General features: G+C 45.2%; 1 protein-coding gene across 19 annotated transcripts in view; it reads right to left on the bottom strand.

The window, feature by feature from the left end:
* Positions 1-9,392: 9,392 nt before the first annotated feature.
* LOC130367542 (uncharacterized) overlaps positions 9,393-22,193 on the bottom strand; it is a 352,795-nt gene continuing 339,994 nt past the window's right edge. For 17 of the 19 annotated variants that reach the window (XM_056570003.1, XM_056570002.1, XM_056570000.1 and 14 more), the window contains 3 exons: positions 19,145-19,274; positions 18,993-19,043; positions 9,393-9,688 (listed from right to left, as the gene is read on the bottom strand). In XM_056570003.1, coding sequence (XP_056425978.1) covers positions 9,393-9,688; positions 18,993-19,043; positions 19,145-19,274 — 477 coding nt within the window. Of the gene's footprint in view, positions 9,689-18,992; positions 19,044-19,144; positions 19,275-19,769; positions 19,860-22,193 lie in introns of those variants that run through there. The other 2 variants (XM_056570011.1, XR_008892098.1) reach the window with 2 other exon arrangements.

The raw sequence follows: 22,193 nt of genomic DNA, 5'->3' as shown, positions 1-22,193 counted from the left end.
CCAATGTTCCCTGCATCTGGAGATGATGTCGGACCTGTTTCCCACTGAAAGGTCTAAGGTGGCTTTCGTAGTCAGCCTTCTGTCCGGAAAAGCCCTGTCATGGGCCACACCGCTCTGGGACCGCAATGACCCCGTCACTGCCTCTGTACACTCCTTCTCGGAAATCCGAAGTGTCTTTGAGGAACCTGCCCGAGCCTCTTCTGCTGAGACTGCCCTGTTGAACCTGGTCCAGGGTAATTCTTCCGTTGGCGAGTATGCCGTACAATTCCGTACTCTTGCTTCAGAACTGTCCTGGAATAATGAGGCCCTCTGCGCGACCTTCAAAAAAGGCCTATCCAGCAACATTAAAGATGTTCTGGCCGCACGAGAAATTCCTGCTAATCTACATGAACTTATTCACCTAGCCACTCGCATTGACATGCGTTTTTCCGAAAGGCGTCAGGAACTCCGCCAAGATATGGACTCTGTTCGCACGAGGCGTTTCTTCTCCTCGGCTCCTCTCTCCTCTGGTCCCCTGCAATCTGTTCCTGTGCCTCCCGCCGTGGAGGCTATGCAGGTCGACCGGTCTCGCCTGACACCTCAAGAGAGGACACGACGCCGTATGGAGAACCTCTGCCTGTACTGTGCTAGTACCGAACACTTCCTGAGAGATTGTCCTATCCGTCCTCCCCGCCTGGAAAGACGTACGCTGACTCCGCACAAAGGTGAGACAGTCCTTGATGTCTACTCTGCTTCTCCACGTCTTACTGTGCCTGTGCGGATGTCTGCCTCTGCCTTCTCCTTCTCTACAGTGGCCTTCTTGGACTCTGGATCTGCAGGAAATTTTATTTTGGCCTCCCTCGTCAACAGGTTCAACATCCCGGTGATCAGTCTCGCCAGACCCCTCTACATCAATTGTGTAAATAATGAAAGATTGGACTGTACCATACGTTTCCGCACGGAGCCCCTTCTTATGAGCATCGGATCTCATCATGAGAGGATTGAACTTTTGGTCCTCCCCAATTGCACCTCGGAAATTCTCCTTGGACTTCCCTGGCTTCAACTTCATTCCCCTACCCTGGATTGGTCCACTGGGGAGATCAAGAGTTGGGGGTCCTCTTGTTCCAAGAACTGTCTAAAACCGGTTCCCAGTAACCCTTGCCGTAACTCTGTGGTTCCTCCAGTAACCGGTCTCCCTAAGGCCTATATGGACTTCGCGGATGTTTTCTGCAAAAAACAAGCTGAGACTCTACCTCCTCACAGGCCTTATGATTGCCCTATCGACCTCCTCCCGGGCACTACTCCACCCCGGGGCAGAATTTATCCTCTCTCTGCCCCAGAGACTCTTGCCATGTCCGAATACGTCCAGGAGAATCTAAAAAAGGGCTTTATCCGTAAATCCTCCTCTCCTGCCGGAGCCGGATTTTTCTTTGTGTCCAAAAAAGATGGCTCCCTACGTCCTTGCATTGACTACCGCGGTCTTAATAAAATCACGGTTAAGAACCGCTACCCCTTACCCCTCATCTCTGAACTCTTTGATCGCCTCCAAGGTGCCCACATCTTCACTAAATTGGACTTAAGAGGCGCCTATAACCTCATCCGCATCAGAGAGGGGGACGAGTGGAAAACAGCATTTAACACCAGAGATGGACACTTTGAGTATCTGGTCATGCCCTTTGGACTGTGCAACGCCCCTGCCGTCTTCCAAGACTTTGTCAATGAAATTTTTCGTGATCTGTTATACTCCTGTGTTGTTGTATATCTGGACGATATCCTAATTTTTTCTGCCAATCTAGAAGAACACCGCCAGCATGTCCGTATGGTTCTTCAGAGACTTCGTGACAACCAACTCTATGCCAAAATTGAGAAATGTCTGTTTGAATGCCAATCTCTTCCTTTTCTAGGATATTTGGTCTCTGGCCAGGGACTACAGATGGATCCAGACAAACTCTCTGCCGTCTTAGATTGGCCACGCCCCTCCGGACTCCGTGCTATCCAACGCTTTTTGGGGTTCGCCAATTATTACAGGCAATTTATTCCACATTTTTCTACCATTGTGGCTCCTATCGTGGCTTTAACCAAAAAAAATGCTGATCCCAAGTCCTGGCCTCCTCAAGCAGAAGACGCCTTTAAACGACTCAAGTCTGCCTTTTCTTCGGCTCCCGTCCTCTCCAGACCTGACCCTTCCAAACCCTTCCTATTGGAGGTTGATGCCTCCTCAGTGGGAGCTGGAGCTGTTCTTCTACAAAAAAATTCTTCCGGGCATGCTGTCACTTGTGGTTTTTTCTCTAGGACCTTCTCTCCAGCGGAGAGGAACTACTCCATCGGGGATCGAGAGCTTCTAGCCATTAAATTAGCACTTGAGGAATGGAGGCATCTGCTGGAGGGATCAAGTTCTCCTGTTATTATCTACACCGACCACAAGAACCTCTCCTACCTCCAGTCTGCCCAACGGCTGAATCCTCGCCAGGCCCGGTGGTCTCTGTTCTTTGCCCGATTTAATTTTGAGATTCACTTTCGTCCTGCCGATAAGAACATTAGGGCCGATGCTCTCTCTCGTTCCTCGGATGCCTCAGAAGTTGAACTCTCTCCGCAACACATCATTCCACCTGACTGCCTGATCTCCACTTCTCCTGCCTCCATCAGGCAGACTCCTCCAGGAAAGACCTTTGTTTCTCCTCGCCAACGCCTCGGAATCCTCAAATGGGGTCACTCCTCCCATCTCGCAGGTCATGCGGGTATCAAGAAATCTGTGCAACTCATCTCCCGCTTCTATTGGTGGCCGACTCTGGAGACGGATGTTGTGGACTTTGTGCGAGCCTGCACTATCTGTGCCCGGGATAAGACTCCTCGCCAGAAGCCCGCTGGTTTTCTTCATCCTCTGCCTGTCCCCGAACAGCCTTGGTCTCTGATTGGTATGGATTTTATTACTGATTTACCCCCTTCCCGTGGCAACACTGTTATTTGGGTGGTCGTTGATCGATTCTCCAAAATGGCACATTTCATCCCTCTTCCTGGTCTTCCTTCTGCGCCTCAGTTGGCTAAACAATTTTTTGTACACATTTTTCGTCTTCACGGGTTGCCTACGCAGATTGTCTCGGATAGAGGCGTCCAATTCGTGTCTAAATTCTGGAGGGCTCTCTGTAAACAACTCAAGATTAAATTAAATTTTTCTTCTGCATATCATCCCCAGTCCAATGGACAAGTAGAAAGGATTAACCAGATCTTGGGTGATTATTTGCGACATTTTGTTTCCTCCCGCCAGGATGACTGGGCAGATCTCCTCCCATGGGCCGAATTCTCGTATAACTTCAGGGTCTCTGAGTCTTCCTCCAAATCCCCATTTTTCGTGGTGTACGGCCGTCACCCTCTTCCCCCCCTCCCTACTCCCTTGCCCTCTGGTCTGCCCGCTGTGGATGAAATTTCTCGCGACCTTTCCATCATATGGAGAGAGACCCAAAAATCTCTCTTACAGGCTTCATCACGCATGAAGAAGTTCGCGGATAAGAAAAGAAGAGCTCCCCCCGTTTTTTCCCCTGGAGACAAGGTATGGCTCTCCGCTAAATATGTCCGCTTCCGTGTCCCTAGCTACAAGTTGGGACCACGCTATCTTGGTCCTTTCAAAATTTTGTGTCAAATTAATCCTGTCTCTTATAAACTTCTTCTTCCTCCCTCTCTTCGTATCCCTAATGCCTTTCACGTCTCTCTTCTCAAACCACTCATCCTCAACCGTTTTTCTCCCAAATCTGTTCCTCCCACTCCTGTTTCCGGCTCCTCGGACATCTTCTCGGTCAAAGAAATTTTAGCTGCCAAAAAGGTCAGAGGGAAAAATTTTTTTTTAGTGGACTGGGAGGGTTGTGGTCCTGAAGAGAGATCCTGGGAACCTGAGGACAACATCCTAGACAAAAGTCTGCTCCTCAGGTTCTCAGGCTCTAAGAAGAGGGGGAGACCCAAGGGGGGGGGTACTGTTACGCCGAGCGCTCCGGGTCCCCGCTCCTCCCCGGAGCGCTCGCTTCACTCTCCCCGCGGCAGCGCTCCGGTCACGTCCTCTGACCCGGGGCGCTGCGATTCCGCTGCCAGCCGGGATGCGATTCGCGATGCGGGTAGCGCCCGCTCGTGATGCGCACCCCGGCTCCCCTACCTGACTCGCTCTCCGTCTGTTCTGTCCCGGCGCGCGCGGCCCCGCTCCCTAGGGCGCGCGCGCGCCGGGTCTCTGCGATTTAAAGGGCCACTGCGCCGCTGATTGGCGCAGTGGTTCCAATTAGTGTGTTCACCTGTGCACTTCCCTATATCACCTCACTTCCCCTGCACTCCCTTGCCGGATCTTGTTGCCTTAGTGCCAGTGAAAGCGTTCCTTGTGTGTTCCTTGCCTGTGTTTCCAGACCTTCTGCCGTTGCCCCTGACTACGATCCTTGCTGCCTGCCCCGACCTTCTGCTACGTCCGACCTTGCTTTTTGCCTACTCCCTTGTACCGCGCCTATCTTCAGCAGCCAGAGAGGTGAGCCGTTGCTAGTGGATACGACCTGGTCACTACCGCCGCAGCAAGACCATCCCGCTTTGCGGCGGGCTCTGGTGAAAACCAGTAGTGGCTTAGAACCGGTCCACTAGCACGGTCCACGCCAATCCCTCTCTGGCACAGAGGATCCACTACCTGCCAGCCGGCATCGTGACAGCAGGGAGCTTTTCCAGGGCAAACTATGCTAGTAGCGGCCACAAATCAAGTTTGGCTGCCCAAAAGTCCAATGGATCTTCAAGGTGTGTTGGAATGGTCATGTCAAGGTATGCCACCACCTGCTGGTTCAGGTCCTGCTCCAAGTCTACTTGCTGCTGATGAGTTGCTGCACTATGTGGGTGAAGAAAGCTACTCATCAGCGACTGTAGACTCAGGCTGCTGATGGAGCTGGTACTGCTCCTGCCACCCCACCCCTCCTCAGCAGCCATGGCAGTGGAAGGTGATCGCAGAGGACCCCGAGTCAGACCTGCGAGAGGATGGACGATGGCGCAGATAGGCATCAGCCAACTGACTACGTAGGATGTCTCTGTAGTAGGTAAGTTTGTCCTCCCTCTCAGTGGCTGTAAAACCAGCCCTCATTTTGTGGAGAGCCAAAAGTCATCCCGCTGCCGAATGGTGACATTTCGGCGGTCACTACACAAGCAGCTGAGCATGCATCGTGCCATTTGTGAAAGTGACTCTGAGGGACTCCCTGACTCCATCTCCACTGCATACTGCCACGGTGTGTCTGGATCCTCTGTCTCGCCTTCCTCATGACCCTCTAGCTCATCTGGCTGCTCCTCCTGTCCTGTCAGATGACTAGAAAAAATGCCCATTTCACAAAATCTAATCTGTGCTCCACTGTGCCCCTCCCCCTCCAATTCAGCCCCCACAGGGCTCATGTGGCCATGAGATGTAGGAGCCACGTCTCCAGTGCCCTGACCAGCCATCGTTTTCAACACATTTTGTAGTAGATGAAGCAGTGAAATGATGTTGTTCATCCCGTAATCCTGGCGACTGACTAATAAGGTGGCTTCCTGAATGGGCCTGAGCAAACGGCAGGAGTCATGTATGAGCTGCCACTGGTTGACATTGAAGTTACACAGGGGAGTAGTCCTATCTGCTTGTATCATCAAGAAATCAGTGATGGATTTTCTTTGTTCGTATAGTTGGTCCAACATATGGAGGGTGGAATTCCAACATGTGGAAATGTCGCAAATCAGACTATGTTGTGGGATACCATTTTGACACTGCAGCTCAAGGAGGGTGTGCTTTTCGGTGTACGAGTGGCTGAAGTGCATGCAAAGTTTCCTTCCCATTATTAGGATGTCTTGCAAATAAGGGGAACACTTTAGGAACCACTTGACAACCAGATTAAACATGTGTACCACGCAGGGCGCATGCCTCAGGCTTCCTAGTCGCAGCGCAGTCAAGATGTTCTTCCCGTTGTCAGTCACCATAGTTCCCATTTCCAGTTTTCGTGGAGTAAGCTATGATCCGATTTCTTGATTAATGACTTTTAGCAGTTCCTCCCCTGTGTGACTTCGTTTGCTAAGGCAAACCATGTGAAGAACAGCGTGAAACCGCCATGCCCTGCACACATGGTATGCTGGAGGGGTACTGAGACTTGTCCATGCAGTGGAGGCTGAGGACACGGTGGAGGATGAGGAGGCGGAGTCACACACTGTCACAGGACCGGCCTGAGAGCATGGAGGAGGAAGCGGTGTGACCTCTCCAAGTTGCTGTTGTGGCTGTGCAGGAACCACATTCACCCAGTGGGCCGTAAAGAACATGTATTGTCCCTGACCGTAGTTACAGCTCCACACATCGGTTCTACCTTGCACTTTGGTACACACCGACAGGCTAAAGGACTGGCCCAGTTTCTCTTCCACAAAATTGTGCAGGGCTGGTACTGCCTTCTTCGCAAAGAAATGACGGCTTGGGACTCTCCACAAGCCATCAGTTCTCTGAAAGGTGCAGAGTCCACCACTTGGAAAGGGAGGGACTGCAGCACCAGCAACTTGGACAGATGCACATTCAGCTTCTGCGCCGTTGGATGAAAGGGCGCATACTGTTGTCTCTTGCACAAGTCTTCGCCGAAGGATTGCTGGCGGAATGACTGAATCGAAGTAGGAGGAGCAGGAGCATCTGGAGCGATAGAAGATGGGTATGACACACAGCTCCCTTCAGCTGAGATGGTCGGAGCCACGGTTCTCCGAGGCCGCTTTATGGTGATGCTGCATATGTTGACGCAGGGCGGTGGTGCCAACATTGGGACCCTGGCAACACTTCACCTTCTGCCGACACATCTTGAATGTGGCTATGTTAACATCCTTCGGATGCTTGATAAAAAACTGCCACACCACCGAGTATCCAATTTTCCCACCAACAGTCCGCACTGATTGACTGCTACTGCCGCCGACTCCAGGAACCCCTGTTCCACTACATCCCGGGAAGGTAGGCTGCCGCAAAGCAGGTGGTCTCCCCCGTGCACGTTTGATTCCAGACTTTCCACTTCTGCCACCATGCTGACTGCCAACCATGCTACCACCTTGCTGGTTCAGCGGCTGCCTCAAGAGCAACCTGCAACCCTCTTCTACTGATGATGAAGCCTCTTCTGCACCCGGCTCCCAAGTGCAATCGGCTACATCATCATCGCGTTGTGTCTGCACGTCACTGATGTCCTCCTCAGGTTCCTCAACAGTGTCTGCTTCAGGAGCCTGTACGTTGGCAACACCACCTCCCTCGCCAATCTTCTCATCACTACTTGCCCGTCTAGCGGAGGAAGCGGCGGATGTCTCCTCCACTTCTTGGCTGGGCAGTAGCTGCTGACTGTCCTCTATTAGATCTTCCTCACTGAATAGTGGAGCTAAACCCACAGCATAAGATACTTCTTCTTTAGGGGGGGGGGGGGACAGCATAGGACAAAGGCAATGGGAGGACAGGGACTGCTCCCGGGCCATGCCAACTGAGGGTTGTGTCTGAGGAACCCACCGACTGTTGACTATAAGATGTCCTTTGTGATGAAGTGGATGACTGTGTTAACCAATCGATGATGGCAGATGGGTTGCTGGTTGAGACACGACCACTACCTGATACTGGGAGCTCAGGCCTCTCGCTGCAACTCCTGCTGCCACTTGTGCCTAGTCTGCTGTGACCTCTGCCTGATGAATTTAGGCCTCTGCCATTCCTCTGTCCACATCCTGGCACTTCTCTGCCTGACATAATGAGTGCGTATATAAGGGGAGGACAGTACGCTCCACTAAGCTTAAAACAGTATTTGTCTACAACACCAGCAGGTGTGTACTTTTGGCTGTCCTTCCACAGAATGTAGGTCCTTCAGACTTTAACAGGAACAAATTTGGGATTGAGGTGATTTACTGCTGTAATACACCCACAATTGCACTTTCTCTTTCAATCTCACTCCCTTCCCTATCAGTGCTTCTATGCTGGATTTGGGCTTGAGGTGAATCGCTGCTGTAAAAAAAGCTTTTCTGTGCAACACTGCTCTGTCCCTCTCTCTCTGCAATAGAATGCTGATGTGACTGGGAGGTGAATCGCTGCTGTAAAAACTGCTTTTCTGTGCAACACACACTTCTCTCTGACCCTCTCTGTAATAGAACGCTGATGTGACTGGCCGGAAGATGGGGGTGGCTGGCTGCTGATAGGCTGCATGCTGCATGTGACTCATGGCCATCCTGACTACCCAGGATTCCTTGCCCCATGTCCTGACATATGGATCTGCCATTTTGGATGCCCTGGATTCTGGACCGCACTAAATGGAGTTTAATGAAGCGAGTCGTGCGATCGAATCGCGGTGATATTCGCATTCATTGCAAATCGAATTTTTCCTGAAATTCGTAACGAATTCGGATTTGTCAGATTTGATTAGCTCATACCTAGCCCCTTTGTTAATCCAGCCCTAGTTAACACCTGAATAATCCAAGATCTTAAATACCCTTTAAGTTAAAAAAATATCAGAAGTCTGAGGTCACACACAATATCACAATCGGTGCACCCTATGGTTCTTGCCTAAGGTCCATGCACTACATGGCAGATGAACACTAGTGAGCTCCATGGTCCCGGTACCTGTCAAGAAGGTTAGAGAAGAAGTCCAGTGCTTAACAATTTATCCCCTATCCCAGCGGTCGGACCCGCCGCAATCTCCCATATGGGGCCCTGGCTTCGGTTGGCTCTGCGCTGCTAGAGTACCACTCTGCGCGAGTATTTTGTACCCAGAAGGTCAGCTGGTACAAACACTCCCCTCCATTCATCTCTATGGTAGAGGCGGAGATACATCGTTCCTGTGTCTCTGCCTTTCCCATAGAGATGAATGGAGGGGGCATATTTGTACCAGCTGACCTGCTGTGTGTGAAACGTCTCAGCTCGCACAGGGCATAGTTGGGGCACCGTACAGGATATCACCTGTGATCAGACATTCATCCCCTATCGTGGACATCTTCTTTAGGTGGCACAGGCTTTACCTGCCTTCCCTGGTAATCTCTCTCCTGGTTTTGTGGTGGTGATCAGACATCCTTGTTGTAGCTTTCCGAGGTAAATGACTATCAGCGGGAGGAGAGTCCTTGCTGGTGGCATCTCACTCCATACACTGACAATGCAGTACTGCTCACAACTATTCGGGGTGACATCACCTGTAGATTGAATTCCTAGCATCAAATTTCAACTTCTACTTCAAAGACAATGGCCTTCTTCATCAGGGATGGTTTCTCTTTTAAACACATTTTCAGGATCCAAGATTTATGACTAAAAAGGGTACAGCTCTATCCATTGCTATAATGCGAGAAAAGGACATGAACAAAATCATAGGGCTGGTAGTGTTACCTTATGTAATGTACCCTATATGTTTCATAATTTTTCCCTTTTGCTCCTGGAAAAATGAGAAGTTTGGAGTTTGGAGTTTTTACAGATTAACGTTGTCTTTACTCTCCAGATCTCTGATGAGAGGCGAGTTTTTCTTCTTTAGAGCTTGATACAATTTCTCCTTGTCATTGTAACCCCAGGATGTCATGTAAGCATACAGCTGCCTCATCTTCTCATGGTCAGGTTGTCTACAGCGAACAGTTTCATACTGACCCTGGTCCAGCAGTCTCTCCTGCAGTAGAATATCAAGGACTGAATCCATATTAGATGACCTTTGAATAAGAATGTCTCTGTGTCTATCCACAAAGTGTAGCGGAGCAGCACAGGCACCTGCAACTACAAAGCAAAATACATTAGTTCAGTTTATATTTTAAAACATTTAGTAATTCTATCATTTAGGATATTTCCTCATGCAAGACTCTTATAAGGGTTTAAAAAAGAAAAGTATGTACATAATAAAATACTTATATACAAGACCAGTCCTCAAAGGGCAGTGGAAAAACAGGAAAGGGGAAAAGAAAAGATGCGGAAAAAATAGTGAGAGGGATAAGGGTATAATGTATATATATAATATATGTAAAAAGTTACAGTAGATATAAATATAGATATCAATATAAATGGACTTGAATCAAGGATGAGTACAATTAAAGTTATTTAATATGAAACTTTTCACATCTGGGCAGGGCCCTTGCACCAGATGTGAATTAGATAAAAAATCAACCACCTATAGATAGGCACAATACTGTTTAGCCTAGAAATATGATTATGTCCATCTAGGAAAAAGTAGTCCGACAGTCCTGAATGGTAAAATCTAATAGATCCAAATGGCAGTTCAGGGAGCGATGTAGCCAGAGATAATGTCAATGGTAATAAAGTAGCAATTCAATATTGCGATGATAGTGATACCTGCAATCCGCCATATGGTCTATTGTTACTCACGGTCTGTGTGGCCGGCGTCCTCGTAATTGGCAATCTCAGCGGCGAGGGCAGCGTTCGGCACTGGCACGGAGTGGCCCCTGTATGGATAGGTGAGTCGACCTGATTGTTACGTGGTCTCAGTAGGTGCAGGTTGGCACGGATGGGCATCTGGCCGAGGTCGTCTTTAGTAGTAGATGTAGAAGGAGTAGAAGTAGATGTCTGGACTTAGTGCAATCCCTGGCGTCCTCGTGTTAGGTCGCGTGCGCGATCACTTGGTGATCCAGAAAATAAGGCACTGCAGCGCTGCCAAAGGATAATAGGTCGACTTTAAAAGTTCATAAAAGTCATTAGAGGTGGTGATATTAAAAATAAACGCCTATACGCGTTTCAAGACCATAGTCTCATTCTTCAGTAGCCAGAAATATATATCATATTGGATATATATTTCTGGGTACTGAAGAATGAGACTATGGTCTTGAAACGCGTATATCCTTTTCTTTTTAATATCACCACCTCTAATGACCTATTAGCCTTTGGCAACACTGCAGCACCTTATTTTCTGGACCACCAAGTGATTGCACACGTGACCTAACATGACGCCAGGGATTGTGCTAAGTCCAGAATCTACTTCTACTCTATCTACATCTACAACTAAAGAAGACGTCGGCCGGATGCCCATCCGTGCCAATCAGCACCGCGTAGGTGCCAGTGCCGAACGCTGCCCTCGCCGCTGAGATTGCCAATATCGAGGACGCCGGCCACACAGACCGTGAGTACCATAGACCATATGGCGGATTGCAGGTATCACTATCATCGCAATATTGAATTGCTACTTTATTACCATTGACATTATCTCTGGCTACATCGCTCCCTGAACTGCCATTTGGATCTATTAGATTTTACCATTCAGGACTGTCGGACTTCTTTTTCCTATATGGACATAATCATATTTCTAGGCTAAACAGTATTGTGCCTATCTATAGGTGGTTGATTTTTCATCTTGGTTTTATCTTGATTTTTTTTTTATCTTGGTTTAATGTCACTATTATTTATTACCTCTAATTCACATTTGGTGCAAGGGCCCTGCCCAGATGTGAAAGGTTTTATATTAAATAACTTAAATTGTACTCATCCTTGATTCAGGTCCATTTATATTTATATTGATATATATATATATATCTACTGTAACTATTTACATATATTATATATACATTATACCCTTATCCCTCTCACTATTTTTTCCGCATCTTTTCTTTACCCCTTTCCTGTTTTTCCACTGCCCTTTGAGGACTGGTCTTGTATATAATTTCTTATTATATACATCATTTTTTTGCACTTATTAATAGGTATTTTTGGGATTCAGACCAACCCAGTTAAAGGACAACTGCAGTGCTAATGAAGTTGTGCTCTAATGTCATTAAATAAGAAGTTATGCAACTTACTTATTGTGCTCCATTACCTTTTCTGCACAGTTTAGCTGCTTTGCTGTCACAGGAAGTTGCTGCCTGGGGCTCTAATGTGAGTAGCGTCTACCTGTTATTCCCTATGGGGCTGTCAGCTAGGTCGACGCTACGTCACAAACTCCCAGGATCCTTCACTCCCCCTGCAGCTCCTCCAATCTCATACATATTCATTAGGCTGTTATGTGCTCTGCTCTAATTGGCTGAGCGCACAGTAGGGGAGTTTCAGGGCTGTAAGCTGAGCCGTTTGGATGTGAGCAGAAACAGAGCCTGTGCCTGCAATCAGCTTCAGCACGGCCTGCACCCCCCCCCCCTCGGTCTCCGTGGTGACATCTGCCCAGGTGCTAAAGTGTGCTGCTGTCAGTGAAGGCAGTAACCCTTTATGTGCCTGCCTCTCACAACCATGTTAGCTATTGTACTGTGTGTCCTTTTTCTCACTGCCCTCTTGGAATAACGTTTACAGCAGTGTGCTGCTGAGAGAAAGCATAGCATTCCTGTGGGTCACTGCTGCTGAGAGGTCCATAAGTCCACATTGTCCCCCTGTCCTCAGTCCCTAAATGTTGCACCATAATCTATCAGTGTTTCCTAACCAGAGCACCTCCAGCTGTTGCAAAACTACAACTCCCAGCATGCCCTGACAGCCGTTGGCTGTCCAGACATGCTGGAAATTGTAGTTTTGCAACAGCTGGAGGCACCCCTGCAATTCCACACTGTACATTATAGCTATGTAAGCTGTTTTCCAGGCAGCCGCAGCCGACTTTCCTATTTGACAGGGGAGAACATGTGGTGAGGATGGGAGGGGATAACCACAAGGGAAGGAGCTGTGGGCATCACTTTATTATAATTATATTATATATATTATAATTTCCTTGGGGGGAGAGGAGGGGGGAGAGCAGCAGCTCACAGGAAGCAGGCGCAGGGGGTCATGGGAAATGTAGTCTTTATGACATGGCTGCTTACTGCTTTGGGTGGCAATTACCAGAGAACGGCTGGACTGTTTTGGACAAATGAGGTATCATTGGAAAGGTCTTTTAATGAGCTATCAGATGAGGTACCAGCACTGCAGATGTCCTTTAACCTCGAGATGGTTGGTGGAGTGAGCTATACATCTTTTTCTTATAAGAGTTTGCCCTGCTGTTAGAGGGTTACTCTAAAAAAATAAAAAAATAAAGTTTTGACATGTTGCCCAGACAATTCAAAATTTTGGATCACACTGGTGTCACTCCTGAGACCTTCTGTGATCGTGAGTTATAAGTCGAGGAACCGTGCAGGCTCCCAATCAAATCTTACACTGTATAAGACTAAGGAGGTCGGATCTGCTGGCTGAGAGGTCAAGCATGCTGCTGGGCACTTTCCCTGGTTATAACTCTACAGTGAGACCTGGAGCGATCTTAATGTGCCAACATTTTTTTCAAATGACAGCAACACTTAAAGAGTACGTTCCCACTTAGCGTATACACAGCGTATTTCACGCTGCGCAAAATCTGCAGCAGCAGCGGGATATACGCTCGCTCACCATACACACAAGGCTTTCCGGTGGTAGCCCTATGTGTGTAGAGAGTTTTGGAGACAGAGACGCGCGCCACATTCATGCCGGCACACGGACCGCCTCCAAAACTCACTACACACATAGGTCTGCCGCTGGAAAGCCTTGTGTATATGAGCGAGGGATACGCAGCGAATTTCCAGCTGCTGATGCAGATTTTGCGCAGCGTGAAATACGCTGCATATACACCAAGTGGGAACGTACCCTAAATTGTGTGTAGTTAATAAATATAATCACAAGAACAATGTAGACTAGTATGGAATAGACTATTTTAGCATATTATAAAATAAAGACTAGCATAAAATAAGGCCCCGGGGGAGCGGAGGAAGGCATGTACATCTTTATTTTTTTTTACTGCCGGCAGTATGGGGGAAATTTTTATATTCTGAAGTTCTTCTTTAAGGTGAAAATGGGCTGGGTCCTTAAGGGGTTAAGGTTTCACCTGGTATAATACGCTAAGACAAGAAACCCCAAAAATGTTCCAGACTAGTGTTTTGGAAAACTGGGCTAAAGAGAGTATTAATTTGGCTGATGAGATGTTTCAGAGGTGCCTAAGTTCAATAGGGAAGAGCTTTAAAAACTTGTAATTTAGGCTTATTCAGATAAAGATCTTATACAGAGTCTACTTCTCTCCTGTAAAACTTGTTAAAAAGGTAGCAGAGTCAGTGCAGAATGCCCCAAATGGGGGGAATGATGCAGATTTTATAAATATGTTTAAGTGTGTATAAAGTTAAAATTTGGGGGGGGGGCAAAGTAGTGGAAAAAATCTACACCGGTAGTTTTGCGGGATCAATCCACTTCATCTGGGGCCGGATGAATTGGGTTGATCCAGCGAAACTACCGGTGTAGCCTCCGAGCGCTCCTAGAAGACGCCGATTGCCGATATGGGGAAACATAAATATTTTATTATTAAGCTTGTGGCTTTGGCCAAGGTAATAGTTGCATCATCCTAGTTTGCTCCAAATGTCCCGAGAATTGAAGCCTGGATAGAGGTTATCAATTATATCTATATGTATGAGTGGCTAAGGACAAAAGAATTATCAAAAGGACTGAAACGATTAGAGAAAATTGGGAGAAACCAGCAGTTAGACAGTATGGGTCCATCTAGAAGCATGATACTTGGTAAATAATCCTTGTGTGTTTTTTTTCTTCTCTCTTTCCCCACGGGATGAGGTGGGTTAGAGTGGAGTAATATTGTTATGTAAGAAAAAAAAAGAAAAAAAGAATTTTTTTCTGTAAACACACGCCAATTTTCAGTGGATTGACAATTAAGCATATAGGGAGGGATTTATCGAAACCTGTGGAGAGGAAAACTTGCCCAGTTGCCCATAGCAACCAATCAGCTTGCTTCTTTCATTTTTAGGAAGGCCTGTGAAAAATGAAAGAAGCATTCTGATTGGTTGCTATGGGCAACTGGACAACTTTTCCTCTGGACAGGTTTTGATAAATCTCCCCCCATGGTGTAGCAGCAAAAATCAGCTTAGTCCCAGCTTCCAAGACTTGTTGAGCAGGAGGGAAATGTGTGTCACAGATCCATCACCGTGATGTTTCGGGAGCACCGCCTCCTTCCTCAGACATCTCTCCTGGAGCTTCTCATACCTCATCAACTGAACATATACGGCCTCATCTACTATTGAAGTTCTGTGTAAATTTAGATGAAAAACATATAGGGAAATGTAATTTACTTTAGTAATCTTGTGTGCCAATTATGAAGACAGAAAAAAAAAGGGGAGTCATAGTACATAAGGCCTATAGTGTCTCCTACTCATGCTTTACCTCTTTACCTCGTTGTTTCTATAATGTCCTTCATGGCCCTGTTCTGGGACCCCCACTATTCTCTGCTGTGGCAGCACATAGCATCCCATGGCTTTAAAGGGGTACTCCACACCTAGACATTTTATCCCCTATCCAAAGGATAGGGGATAAGATGTCTGATCGCTTGGGTCCCGCTGCTGGGGACCATCGCAATATAGCATGCGGCACCCACCTGTTTCTTGTCCAGAAGCGCTGGAGGGTCTGGGTCCCTACCACGGAAACGGAAGTCCGTGACGTCACGACTCCACCCCCCGTGTGACGTCACGCCCCGTCCCTAAATGCAAGTCTATGGGAGGGGGCGTGATGGCGTGGTGTGACATCTAGGGGTGTGAATCGCCAAGAATTTGGCGATTCGATTCAAATCGCGATACCAGTGTGGCGGATTCGATATATCCCGATATATCGCGATACCGTCTAGGTGACGATACATCGCGATATATCCCGATTCTGTCTAAAAAACAATGTCTTTTACACTTTTATTAAAACTTTATTTTTATTAATTTTTTTTTGTATTCCTCAGACAGATGAATAGAGTTCTATTGAACTCCATTTATCTGCGATCCATTGATAGAGCCTGGTCCAGCCAGGATCTATCAATGACAGAGCCACGGAGAGCATACACATCTCCCTTTAGACGCCGCTGTCAGCTTTGACAGCGGCGATCTAAAGGGTTCATAGCCAGCCGCGGCGATCGCTGCATGCTGGCTATTAGCGGCAGCCCCCGGCTACTGAGAACAGCCGGGGGCTGCAGAGTATGGAGCGGGCACGAGTCGGAGCCCGCTCCATACATCCAGAGCGCCGCCGTGTCAGATCCGGCTGACAAAATGTGGAACTTGTATCTCCTGATGCCCGTGACATGCTTTCTGTGCATCAGGAGATACAAATTCCACATCACTAAAAGAATCTATTCAAAAATATTTTGAATCGATTCAGTATCGGCAAGTGAAAAATCGCTATAATCGCGGGAATCGATTTTTTCTTACATCCCTAGTGACATCACAAGGTGCTTTGGGATAAGTGTAATACTTCTGATATTTTACTATGTAGTATATGCATATGTCGCCGTATAGACCATTTTTATATTTTAGTTAGCCTGCCCATTTATAATATGGCCGTAGACTTTGGAAGCATGCATGGCGCATGCGCAGCAGTTATTGGCAGACAATACTGTGGTTTGCCCATGAAGATGGCTGATTTTGTTATGTATATTCCGTGATCAAAGTGCAGCATCTAATACTTGATGCTGTAATCTCGGCATCTGATATCCGGTGCATGCGAATTGGGTTATATTTGGCGCCTGCGTAGTTTGTACTCTCGGCGTCATAAAAGACAGGCCCTCTGATTGGTCAGCAGGAGTGAGGGCCGACGCACTTGATTGGTCTTGACCGCAGGGGGAGGTGTTCCATTTCGACATACCTGCATAGGTGTTGTGCTACTGGGGAATATATGCATTATATTATTCACATTGTGTTTTATGTATCTAGCACAATAATATATTACTTGTATAAATAGATTTTCTAATAATTATGTATGCTTGTGGTTACGGAAATTATGTTATGTAACATAGAGAGGAAATTAGTGATAACCCGGAATTTGTAATTATTATCATGGGGATTCTTTGACACCTCCAGCTGTAGCTCATCCACATTTATACAAAAGGTGAGGAATTATGTTTGGAAATTACTCCCCTGAGGAAGTTGCCCAGAGCAATGAAACACGTGGGGTCTGTTGGGAGCACACATACCTTCACCATGCCGCAGTCTGTATCTCTTTTGATCTTCACATTGGTATTTGCTGTTGGACATTTTTGACCATTCACTTTACCTAGTTATCGGACACTTTTATAGGCTATAAATTACATGTTATTTTTTACATGGATACAACAGCATGTGAGAACAATACATAATTGACATCAGACTGTGGTGTATGTGATTGTTTACAGATCGTCTTTCCCCCTCGATTTGGTTGGGGTCCCCCTTTTTTGTGGGATAATTTTAATTGATTTTCATAGGTCTGTTTTTTATTTATTGACTCAATAAACAATTGTGATATTTTGTTTACATTGTTTTGGCACCTGGGTGTTTAATTATTGTATAGTGTTTAGCATTTTCTCTTTGTCTATCATGAGGGGCTAGGTCATGATGTCACGACCACTGCAGCCCGTACCCAGCGTTCGGTACAAAATGTTCTGAATGCTGGGGCAGTGTAGTATCCCTTTAATATTGTATCTGAATAGAATTTGTAATGATTTTTCTCCCCACATTTAATTAGTTTAACCATAGGGGAAAGTCAGATAGTTACTCACGCCTCTAAGTGAGGTCAATGTATTAGCCCTTGGAGAGAACTTAACATATGTTTATACCGAAACTCAACCAATAAGACATAGATATTTTTAAATATAACTTTTAATTGATTTTTGTAAAAAAGACATACAATATCAACAGTGACAAATACAATTGGTTAAATTACATATCCTCAGCAATTTTTCTATTACAATACTTATTAAATAGTAGAAACTTGATATAAGCCTGTTGGCTGGTTAGAAGCCTATTGGCTTGTTATGGGGAGGGAAGAGGGGTACAGGTGAGTGCCCTAAAAAATTAAATATCCCTACCAATCCCAACCAACATTCCCTAACTAATATGTGTGGATAGGGGAAGGATATTCATAAACCACAATCAACTGAACATCAAAGTGCTAATGACATGTGCAGAATTTCTCATACTTCTTATCCTACGTGTTTCTCCCATCTCATAAATGGGTTCATCAGGGTTGAAGGAGAAATTGTGTACAAGAACCAGATAATGTTATGTAGTGTGCTGAAGAGGAGCCGGTCACCATCATCATCTACCTGCGTTATCCCCACCTGGCCACCCCATCTATCACCGGGTACTCACCCGGTATTCTAAGGAGGGCGGCATTCAAAGTACTTTGGCACAAATCTCTTTTTTTAGGCCCTTCAATTATCTGGGTCTTCTAGGAGGCATCTCCATTACATCATGGTCCAATAAAATCTTGTCATATGTCATGTACTGACTTTTTGAAGACACCTTTTGTTGGGATAGTCACCTATAGAGTAGTCTCTGAATCATCTCCAACCTTGATTGTATATCTCTTAGCCATTGGGCTTCCACTATATAAGGTTGCCATCAGAATGATATATCCATCAATCCTATTATATGTGTTAACCTTAACATCTTAAAACGCAGCTCTGACTACAATTTTTCAATATTGTATTATATATTTTGTACATTTATCTGTTTATGTATAATAGACTACCCCACCACATCTATTCTTCCCGGACCATTGGTGACTGACCTGACATTGTAACGGTGACTGTTAGCGACCATTCTTTTATCATTCTCTTCTATTTCCTCTTCAGCACACTACATAACATTATCTGGTTCTTGTACACAATTTCTCCTTCAACCCTGATGAACCCATTTATATGAGATGGGAGAAACGCGTAGGATAAGAAGTATGAGAAATTCTGCACGTCATTACCACTTTGATGTTCATTTGATTGTGGTTTATGAATATCCTTCCCCTATCCACACTTATATTAGTTAGGGAATGTTGTTTGGGATAGGTAGGGATATTTAATTTTTTAGGGCACTCACCTGTACCACTCTTCCCTCCCCATAACAAGCCAATAGGCTTCTAACCAGCCAACAGGCTTATATCAAGTTTCTACTATTTAATAAGTATTGTAATAGAAAAATTGCTGAGGATGTGTAATTTAACCGATTGTATTTGTCACTGTTGATATTGTATATCTTTTTTTTTACAAAAATCAAGTAAAAGTTATATTTTAAAATATCTATGTCTTATTGGTTGAGTTTCAGTATAACCCCATTTAATTAGACAGAGATCTAAACAGATTATGGAACATTTCCCCTACCTTCATGGATTGTAAGCTGAGAGAGTAACTGTGTGATGTTCATCATGTCACCTGCAAAACACATATATAGATAAAACATATACATAAATACATACATTCATAAATAAGACAATAATGATGTTATTGCAGTAAAGGTAAAATATTAGCCGTACATTGTGTCAGCTGAGTTTTCCAGACTGGATCTTTACTGTTTTCATCAGATACATTCAAAGCAATGTCTACATCTTTTTCCTTAAGCTGAAGCTCAGTATATTGGTAAGGTTCTGTGTGGAACATCAGGGTCTGAAAAATGTAAAATGGCAGAATTGGTGGAAATAAAGAAAAATCACTGAAAGTTCTTTGAATTTCTTTTTGTCAATCAAGATGTTTTATTTTGTTTGATTTGTTACAACAATATTTAAGGAGTTCTGTAGTGAACAATAACTTATTTCCTACCCAAAGGATAGGGGATAAGTTCTAGACCACGGGGGGTCCGACCAATCGGACCCCCTGTGATCTCCTGAACAGGCCCCCGGCAGTCTGCTGGAAGGGGGCGTGTCGACCCCTGCACAAAGGAGTGGGAGTGAATTTCAGGTGATAGGATTGTACTGTATAGCTCCACCAATCAATTTAGGGTCACGCCCATCTGACTGATTCCTTGAATTGTTATACAGACCATAAACCCTCGTATCTCTGGAACGGAAGTATCAAAAAACTGTAATAATTTATGCGATCAGGGAGCCATAAGCTATTTAATAATACAACAATCTCATTTTGGGGGGGGTGGCCACAGTTTACCTACTGTTCACATCTCCAAGCTCTCCTCTCTCCAGTCCAGACTGAGTGCAGCAGCCAGGCTCATCTTCTCATCCAGCTGCTACATAAATGCTGCCAACATAGAGATATCAAAGAAACCTCTAGCTCCAAAAGGATTAAAAACCTGAAACTTTATTTAATTTTAGATTAAAACAAGAATACGCTCGTGTATATAAAAAACAAACAAAAAAAAACTGATTAAGCCTTTCACATTCCTAATCCGTTTTTTTTCTCCTTTTTACCATCCATTCCTTCATTTAACTTCCTCACTGCAAACTCTTATATGCATTATATACAACAGCTGTACATACAACACTGGATGGAGAACGGGCCTCACTCTTGTGTTTCCTATTTCCTCATAGACTGTAAGCTCTTGTGATCAGGGTCCTCACTCCTCTTGTCTCCTACCTATTTCCTCAGACTACAGGGTGGGTCATTTATATGGATACACCTTAATAGAATGGGAATGGTTGGTGATATTAACTTCCTGTTTGTGGCACATTAGTATATGTGAGGGGGAAACTTTCAAGATGGGTGGTGACCATGGCGGCCATTTTGAATCCAACTCTTGTTTTTTCAATAGGAAGAGGGTCATGTGACACATCAAACTTATTGGGAATTTCACAGGAAAAACAATGATGTGTTTGGTTTTAATGTAACTTTATTCTTTCATGAGTTATTTACAAGTTTCTGACCACTTATAAAATGTGTTCAATGTGCTGCCTATTGTGTTGGATTGTCAATGCAACCCTCTTCTCTATATACTACTATATACGCCGCAGGAGAAATGCTAGCACAGGCTTCCAGTATCCGTATACACTGCTATATACTTCTATATACACTGCAGGAGAAATGCTAGCACAGGCTTCTAGTATCCGTATACACTGCTATATACTACTATATACACCGCAGGAGAAATGCTAGCACAGGCTTCCAGTATCCGTAGTTTCAGGTGCGGTACATCTCGTATCTTCACAGCATAGACAATTGCCTTCAGATGACCCCAAAGATAAAAGTCTAAGGGGGTCAGATCGGGAGACCCTAGGGGCCATTCAACTGGCCCACGATGACCAATCCACTTTCCAGGAAACTGTTCATCTAGGAATGCTCAGACCTGACACCCATAGCAAGATGGTGCACCACCACATTATGTGTATCCTCCTAGACTAAGCTCTTGTGATCAGGATCCTCACTCTTGTCACCTTCTATTCCCTCATAGATTGTAAGCTCTTGTGATCAGGGTCCTCACTCCTCTTGTCTCCTCATAGATTGTAAGCTCTTGTGATCAGGGTCCTCACTCCTCTTGTCTCCTATATCCTCATAGATTGTAAGCTCTTGTCCCCTCAGTATTGTAGAGCTAAGGAAAATATTGGTGTTACATATATACACTAATTAACAAAAATATAACATGCTAAGTTGTTGGAATTAAATGAAAAACTGTGTGTGACTAATGATGATATATGAAATGATTACAATATTAGAGTGAGAGAAAAAGTTTATTGGGGAAACCTGTACAATGGAAAGGACACTCTAGTACCTGTTGTGCGTCTCAAGCCTGGATACAAGAGGAGATATGGTTGGTTTACATATAGGCATACAGGTTCTTTACAGCAACCTGCGCCACATTTGCCCACAGATGTTACAGCTGGTCTTGTAGATCCTGCACACGGTTAGGCTGAAGAAACTGGCGCAAAGAATAATGGATTGGCGAAAAAATTGGTTGCCCAGCAGGTGAAGGAACTGTTGCAATCTGGCACAGACATTTCTGGGAAACCCTTTTTGTGTGTGGGTGCGTATTATCATGCTGAACAATTCCATCACTACTAGGGGTGAATAACTGTTTATTTTTGCTTTTGTTTCATTTTTTTAAACATTTTTTATTAGTTTTTTCAATAAAATACAAACTGCGGATGCATACAATGATAATACAGTAAAAAGAAATAGGACACAAAATGTCATTCATTTAAGGCAAATCCTACAAGTCAATGGACTTTGGTTACATTCAGTCCAAAATCCCATTTGTGCAACATACAGTAGCCTTTAGTTGGGTTCTTTCTGTTAAAGGACCTCCTAATATTAACAACGTACAGCCGTGAAGCAGCCCAGAATATCTAGATGATCATAGCAGTATCCACAGTATTACCATATAAATCATTTAGAACAAATAAAATCACTTAAAATTAACAATAAACCATAACACAGTCACAGGCACCACACAGACCACACACAACATAAAAGAAAGTTACAAATGTAAAGAGTCAAAGCCTCTATGTCCACTGTAAAGGAACTTTCAGTGCCCCTAAGGCTCAAGCAAGTGATTCTAGCGCATACCACTGTGTATGAATGAAGGGGCGCATAATGGAAATACAATCCCTGGAGCTATAATAATGGGTAAGAAAAAGCTTC

Source organism: Hyla sarda, chromosome 4 (assembly GCF_029499605.1).
Source record: "Hyla sarda isolate aHylSar1 chromosome 4, aHylSar1.hap1, whole genome shotgun sequence".
NCBI lineage: Eukaryota > Metazoa > Chordata > Amphibia > Anura > Hylidae > Hyla > Hyla sarda.
Note: the sequence above shows the minus strand (reverse complement) of the source record. Positions and strands in the feature narration are given on the sequence as shown.